Genomic DNA, 8,288 nt, shown 5'->3' on the forward strand with positions numbered 1-8,288 from the left:
ACCCCTGAACACGGAAATCATCTTCTATTAAACATCCAATTATTTAAGTTATTCTTACAGTAACTTCTTTATTTTGGATCTCACATACTTTCTTTACTTGGAACTGTAACACAGAGAGGGCTGGGAAGTTATTAGCAGACGCCGGCTTCCGCAAAGACAGAGAAAAAGGGCACAGTAGGAGAGCTCTGAATGAAAACTGTGCTCTCTTGGCAGCAGAAAGCTCGAGTTCCCTGGATAAGACCAGGAACAAGGCTGCTGCTTTTCATCAGACCATTTGCACGTCACGGGCATGAAAGGATGGTAATCGGAGGTACTAATATGGGAGTGCATCGAGTTTTCCTAAACATACCTTCATGTGCAGTCTTGCACATTGGTGAAATGCCACTGAAATGGTAGAATAACAGAAAAGGAATGTGGGAGCGCTGTCGATTTCTAAATCCTAGATTAACGGAGGAAGAGAAACTGAGGAATAAAGTTCTTTGTCTAAAATGTCAACATGATATTTAAGCTACTTTTAAGAGCATTATAGAAAGTTTTTCAAAGAGAAAAATGGAGAGATGGAGAAAGTAAAATTGCATTAGACAAATGTTAAAGTCTTAAGAGAGACTTGTGTAGAGAAAAATGAAATATTTGTATAGAATAAAGGGTACAGGATGGTAAAAAGTACTACATGAGAAAATTAAGGAATATAAAAGCAACACATACTATAGAAACAAAAGCCTCTCTCAGTGTGTTGGGAGGGTAAATTTTGCGTCATGTGGGGTTTTTCTGCCACAATAACAAAAAAATCCTGTTAATGAAATGCTTTATAAAAAATTAAATAATTGCTACTCAAAGTTCATCTAAGAATATCTAATGAATGTCTCCAACAGCTTAATCAGAATAAGAGAAGTGAGAGACCAGAAAAACAATGCTTGCAATACAAGCAGTATTGTCTAAAGGACATAGTTTGGGACCAAAGGTTACAATCACCATAGAAATCAATGGAGAAAGTCACTTGAAATCTTGTAGCCTCAGTTTCCTCTTCTATTGAAAGGAGATAACAATGCCCACAGTAATCACCCAAAAAAGAAATTTTCTGAGCATGGATAGTAGATAAAAGCAAATTTAGAAAAGCTGAAAGGATCATAAAAATACAAGATGATAGCATTGGAACTAGAAACAACAATCAATAAAATACTCCCTAATAAAGTAGGAAACCTAAAAATTAAAATCTGTTTTTAAACGGGCTTTTCTCACACAACCAGAAGGACCTACAACTAGAATATACAACTATGTACTGGGGGGCTTTGGGGAGAAGAAGAAGAAAGAAAAAAAAAAAGGAAGATTGGCAACAGATGGTAGCTCAGGTGCCAATCTTTAAAAAAATAAAATAAAAAATAAAAGGGCTTTTCTTTCCTCCATTCTCTGGAAGAGCCATTAATTAACTCAAACGCAAGAGCTCAAGAGAAAAAAAAGAGAAGGGTAGAAAACAGTCGGCTTGCCCACTTCCTGACAATGGTGGAGATTGGGGAAGATACACAGGGTTAGTTGAGGCTGACAAAGATTTTACTGATTATTAGCCTTGAAAATCTGAAGCTCAGCAACTTAGTTTCACAAGCCTGCAACTTTCTCCTGACAGATTCCATCTCCCTCCAAAAGGTTTGCCCAAGAACAAAATCAGGATCCCCATCCTCACCACTCTTTAAATGACTTGAGACATTTCCATTAAATGACTTCAAAATTAAGGTTTATCTACATGAGCCGGCTATTAGTATTCAAAAAGATAAAGGGCAGAGTGTGTGTTGGGGGAGGGAAGTGAGGGAGAAAGGAGAGAGAGAGGACGGAATGATGGAGGGGAGGGAGGGGGGAAGAGACAGAGAAGGGAGGACAAGGGAGAGGGAAGGAGAGAAAGGAGAGACAGGGAGGGAAAGGCAGAAGAAGGGGAGTGAGAGAGAGACAGAGACAGAGACAGACTAGAGGATGAGAGAAACCAGCCAGGAGGATGCAGCACTTCCCCTCCAAAGTGTCCTGTAAGGGCCAGCGCTTCAGGGCACGTGACCTTGACTACCAAGGAGAGGTGACCAGCCAAACAATGACAAGTACATATTTTTAAACCCTCCAAATGAAGTCAGTCATTTGGCTGCTTTCAGCACCGACTTCTCCAAGATAAAGCATCTTTAATATATTTGGCTGACCGGGCTGACCAGTGAGACTTCACCAAAAGGAACTTCTGAAAAATTATCATGTACTGCACCAATGTAGAAAGAAATGTGTATAAAATAGTGTTGAATGTTATTTCAGGGCTATAATTCCAGTTTTAGATTTACTTTTCATTAAAACAAAAAATGCTAGAGTCAACATTTATATGATGTAAAACAGCTGCAGTGAACTATAAATTCTAAACTATAAATTCTATGCATTTTCCTTTCTCTTTTATAATGTCCTATAAAATTTGGGCCTTAATCAGGAGTAATCAACACAGGATTTGCTTTCTAAATAATAAGGCTATAGTCTATGCATGTATATTATTTATGAGAAGAAATAAGAACCAATATAGCCAGAGACACACTAAGTTCGAGAAAATGAGGGGCCAGCCCAGTGATGTAGTGGTTAAGTTCACGTGTCCCACTTGGCAGTCCAGGGTTCTCCAGCACCTGGGGGTTCAGATCCCGGGCACGGAGCTATACACCACTCATCATGCCATGCTATGGTGGTGTCCCCACATACAAAATAGAGGAAGACTGGCATAGATGTTAGCTCAGGGCCAATCTTCCTCACCAAAAAAAAAAAAAAAAAGAAAGAAAGAAAGAAAACAAAAGAAAAGTAAAACAAAGAAAATGAGCTGGCGTCATTTTGTAAACGGTTGTGAAGATGGTTACAAGGGTGAGGGGAGAAATGGTCCACGAACTTTTAAAAGTATATGCAGATTGGGACAGACTGAAAGGGGCCTTCATCGCAGGTTAAGCAGTTTGGACTTTCTCTCTGGCCATGGGAACATTTTTGAAGACATGTTAGCAGCAGAATACCTGGATCAAAAAGATGTTTCAGAAAGATAAAACTATTAGAAACATCTAAGATGCTTTGCAGGTCTAAGAGCCAAATGATAGGAAGAGGATGAGAGCCTGAGTTCACGGACCACACTTGTGATGACTGGGCTTAAATAAGGAGGTCAAAGTAGAAGTGGAAAGCAAAGACGGATGCAAGAAACACTAACAAGGAAGTCTTTCTAGGACCTTCTGCCTGGTGACTAATCACTGACTAATATTAGGAGAGCACAGTAGGAGAGACAAAGAAAAATAGAAAATGAGAAGGAGGAATATGAAATGATTTCCAGGGCGACAGAGAAAATGATAACACCATTAATAGAAACAGAGGTGCAACTGACATCACTTGGTGAAAAAGAGTTCATTTTTAATCAAGTTGAGGTAAGATGGGCCAGATAAGGAAAAACGCCCCACGGTCTGCTGGAGGATGAAGTGAGAGGTCTGCTTCTAGATCTAAGGAGCAAGCAGGGCAACAACTATATTTTAAAAGTTCTCCAGATGTTGCAAATAGGAACTCAGGATTGAGAACCAGCAAACATTCTGCAGGACCTTCTGCGACCAGGGAACACTTGCTCACACCTGTTACCCCTGTCTCTGGGGTCACAGGAACACTTCAAGTAACTGTAAATAAGGCTCCATTAGTGTTTTATAGGGAAAAAGGCAAGAATTCTAATACAGTGTTGGTCATTACAGCATTATTTAAAAGTAAATATATATGTGATGGGGCTGGCCCCGTGGCCGAGTGGTTGAGTTCGCACGCCCCGCTGCAGGCGGCTCAGTGTTTCGTTGGTTCGAATCTTGGGCGCGGACATGGCGCTGCTCATCAAACCACAGTGAGGCAGCGTCCCACCTGCCGCAACTAGAAGGACCCACAACGAAGAATATACAACTATGTACTGGGGGGCTTTGGGGAGAAAAAGGAAAAAAATCAAAAAATCTAGAAAAAAAAGTAAATATATACGTGAAATGAGAACTGTATAATAATAATATATTTGAGGAATAAATAAGAAAATTGTTCGGTTATTTTCTTCTTAAAAATTTAAAATTTGAACATAAAAATTAAACGGAATTTGAATTTCATACCCTCTGCCTTTTGATCCTGCCCCCGCAGCAACCCACTCAAACAACCAAAGACTGTACCATCCTCTAGCCTCAGTTCCCTCAACTGTAAGAAAGAATTTATCTGCTTCCCTACTTCCCCTGGCAGTTTGAGCGATAGACGAAAGATATCCTAAGTAAAAGTGCTTTGTAAATTATGAAATAGGTTAACCAGTGTAAGATATCATTATCACAATTAAACTTAGGGTGCAATTTTTAGTTTGTCCAATTATTCTCCACCAGAAAAATATGACTTTACTTCTTGGCCTGTATATGATCTTTAAATTTTATGTAATTTAAATTTTTTGGCAATATGGCTACCATAAATTAACACATAACAGGAAAAAATAGAACACTGATTTTTCATAATTTTTTTTTTTTTTGAGGAAGATTAGCCCTGAGCTAACATCTGCTGCCAATTCTTCTCTTTTTTGCTGAGGAAGACTGGCCCTGAGCTAACTTCCGTGCCCATCTTCCTCTACTTTCTATGTGGGATGCCTGCCACAGCATGGATTAACAAGAGGTGCGTAAGTCCACAATTGGGATCCGAATTGGCAAACCCAGGGCCCCCAAAACAGAATGTGCGAACTTAACTGCTGCACAACCGGGCTGGCCTTCACTTTTCATAATTTTTAAATCACTATTTTTGTGACTTTCCACTTCGAACCTAAGACTCATTTCTGGAGAGATTTTCTTGAGGAGTCACCTTAATATTTTTGCTAGTACTTTATTTTTCCCTCTCTTTGACAAACATTGATTCATTAGTTTTCACAACAAAATGGAAATAGTTCAATAACAATTTTCTATAATAAGAAAAATGAGACCTAAAACAATTCCCCAGCTTGCTGGAGGGATCTGGACACCTCTGGAAACCAGAAGCAGCAAGGAGAGACTGCGCCACCTGCGCTTCCTCATTAATCCAGGCACCTTCCTTCAGAAGAAAGGCATCTTTAATTAGCAAACCCTTCCTATAATGTGGATTTTTTCCTTTTTTTTTCCTTTAGAAGTTTATGATCACACCAAATAACAACAACAGTAAGCAGCTGGTAATATTATACATGGCATCCCCACGTACCTTGGATTTCAATGCCTGCTAAATTTAAAAGTACCTTTTTACAAAATTAAGCATAATTTTGCATTTATCTTTGTTAAATCTGAAAAGTTCAGTAAGTAGAAATCTTTGTTTTAAAAGAATCTCATAGTTGATTTCTATTTCTTAAGTTAGGCTATACCTAGAGCTCACAAGTCTATCAATAACAAAGTCACCGAGGAAGATTTCAAAATATTACGTGAAACCAAACCAAGTTCAATTTTAGCTTACTCTGACGGCCCACATGGGAGGTCATGCAAACCTGTGAGGTCACAGTATATTCAACAACTACAGTGACTAATCCAGGATGAGCCATCCAGCCTCAGAACCAAAAATAGTGAGTATCTCACGCCAACAGTTCAATATCACTACATCTTTCATGGTAAAAACACGTAAAGTTTATCATCTTGTCACACTCAGTAGTGTGACATCTCAGAGGGTTGCTACAGAATCCAGAGCAACATCTACAAAACACTCCATCAACTCAGGTATCTTCAGTGCTAACTCTTGCTACTTCAAGTACTAATTCTTGACAATAAATATTTGCAAAATTATTAGAATTTCTGTACAAATTAAGTCTAAGAGAACACCCCTGGGACAACTAAAATCCTCTGCACCATAAAGGCATAAGCTTAAAAATACCTGGAAACAAAAATTTTTTAAATAACAGATAAGGCTGGCAAATGATTAAATCAAATGAGAAGGTGGTAAATGTTGCCAAATTTAATGATTATTTGTATCGTTTTGGAAAATATGTATTCAGGTCTCACAGAAAGCACTGAAGCTGGAAACAAACAAAACTGAGTTCACTACAGAAAACTGTCTAGTTTCCACTACTAACTGCTTCCAACCTATTTATTGCTGCAAAGGTTGTCACAAAAATGAATGACATTCAGCAACATTCAGAAAGAAGATAAGAATAAATCCTGCTGAATGTTCTAACAGTCACGGAAAAATATTTAGATCATCCTCAAACTAGGCATGTGTGAAGTGGAAAAATGGTCCTATCTAAGCACCGACCATGAAAATTATCCTCTCTCTCCCCGCAAAAAACAAAACCCTAAAATCTAGAGAAAATTTAGAAACAAAAATATGTTGTTAGAATTTCTAAGAGCTTAGAAAGAACCCTAAGAAGAGTTCTCCCACTTGAAAACAAGATTTAAACATCAGAAGACAGCCAGTAAACACTTATTAAATCAGTATTTCTAACGCTAACTTGGGGGTGGGGTGGTGAGAATGATGTCAGCGTTCAGCAAAGTCAGAGACAATTTTTAATCCAATAATGACAATAACTCTGTGACAAATCCTAACGGTCTCTGCAACTCGAAACGTTGGCAATTTGAAAACATAATTGAATTCTTAAATACTGCAGTATTCAAACGACCTGTAGTGAGCGAAAACTCAGCGAACACCCTTGTTCTTTCTGAACAATGACCTAAATAATGAATCACTACAAAAAGAACAGATGACACATTCAATTCATCTGTTCACCCTCAAATGTGCATAGGTCTGACAGTCCCAGAGATAAGACACAATGAATTTACTACGACAGGATGGGCATTTTCGTCATCAGAATGTCTGGAAAAGGAGTAAATGAGGAGAAACAACCAGACTGAGAGGCGGAAAGAGTGGGGGAGGGCTTGTTTAGGGAGAGCAAAAAGGACGGGTGTCTAAGTCTGTGAAGCAGAAAAAAAGACTACCGGGAAGGCTCCCGGGGACCGGAGAAAAAGAAGTTCGGAGATGAAAGGGACCAGGTCCCGGCCAAGGGCGGGGGTCGCGGAGTCCCGCCCCACCAGCCTTTGTTGATTTCCCACTTTCCCCGAATTTGAAGCACAGGTCTGCTTCAAAGCTCTCCCTCGGAGAAGAAGAGAGGGGGAACTGGGTGGTGGGTGCCGAGGGGGTTCAGCTCCCCAAAATTTCATCCATCCAGAACCTAAACCACCCTGTGGGGGTTAGGGGGACAGACAGAGCCCCGGATCTCCCCCAGGGATCTTTCCCAGTGGGGAGACGCAGGGTGGGTGCGCGCGGTGGGGGAGGAGGCCGACTCCCCTTCCAAGTGCGGCCACTTACGAAGACGCGCTGGGCACGAAGAAATCCACCGCGAAGCCGAAGTAACTTCCCTCGGGGCCGGAGTACTCGGCAGGACTGTCCACGTCCAGGTTGAAGGCGCCGCACAGAGGCAGCAGGAATCCGAGGAGAGGGAGCAGGAGGCGTCGGGGGCGAAAGCGCAGCGGCCGCGGCGGCGGAGAAGCCATCGCCGAAGTGCGCGCGGGGCGCCGAGCCCGGGGCCGCGGCCACCCCTCCCGGAGCGCTCGGTGCCCTCGGCCCGCCGCCTGCGCGCGCCGAGACTTGCCGGCCGCTCGCTCCCCGGCGGGTCCGGGACGGCGCCGGGGGAGGCAGGAGGGCTGAGCCTCGGAGCGGCCGCCCGGGAAGTGGGGCGCAGGGCGCGCGGGGCGGGGACAGCAGCGCGGGCGGCCCTTCGCCTCCCTCCGCTCGGCCGCTCCACGCAGCGTCTGGGGCTTGGGATCGCCGGGTGAGCGCCGCACCCCCGGCCTGAGTGCGGCCCCGGGCAGTGGGAGGAGGCCGAGCAGGGGGAGGAGCCGGCCCGGGAGGCCGGGCCGCCGCTCAGGAGGAAGTGGAGGAGGAGAGCCGGCCCCGGCCTGGGAGAGCCGAGCGCACTTCCGTGCGCGCTGCTGCCTCCCGGCCCGAGAGGGGGGCGCCGGGGCCGAGGCCCCAGACCCTCGGAGCCCCGGGCGGCCGCAGCGCTCCCGGACGAGGACTTCAGACTCAGCCCCGGGGGATGGGCGGAGGGAGGCAGGGATGGTCCAGCGTCCCGGCCCGCCCTCGGCCACCCGAGCGCCAAGGGCACCCCACCTTCCCCGGTCCCGCTAGGAACTCCCGTGCGACTTTTGTTTAAAAATGAGGAAAGCTTTATCCGCTTCTCGTGTTTCTGCTGCTGAAACGCTTGGCAGGCTCTCACGAACGAAACTCTATAATTAATGGTTGTTTTCCTCCCCACCCTATCTCACACGCAAACACTGAACTTAATTATAAACTTCCAGGATGCTAGCACA

The 8,288-nt window shown here is 43.7% G+C and overlaps 1 protein-coding gene across 2 annotated transcripts in view; it reads right to left on the minus strand.

Annotated features, from left to right (window-relative positions):
• Window positions 1-7,794, minus strand: part of LOC124233559 (integrin alpha-V) — an 87,021-nt gene extending 79,227 nt beyond the window's left edge. Inside the window, exon 1 of one of the 2 annotated variants that reach the window (XM_046650704.1) lies at window positions 7,285-7,794. In XM_046650704.1, coding sequence (XP_046506660.1) covers window positions 7,285-7,469 — 185 coding nt within the window. In that variant the 5' untranslated portion in view covers window positions 7,470-7,794. The remainder of the gene's footprint in view (window positions 1-7,284) is intronic. The other variant, XM_046650703.1, reaches the window with a different exon arrangement.
• Between the last annotated feature and the right edge of the window lie 494 nt (window positions 7,795-8,288).

This window comes from Equus quagga, unplaced genomic scaffold, assembly GCF_021613505.1.
Source record: "Equus quagga isolate Etosha38 unplaced genomic scaffold, UCLA_HA_Equagga_1.0 205_RagTag, whole genome shotgun sequence".
Lineage (NCBI taxonomy): Eukaryota > Metazoa > Chordata > Mammalia > Perissodactyla > Equidae > Equus > Equus quagga.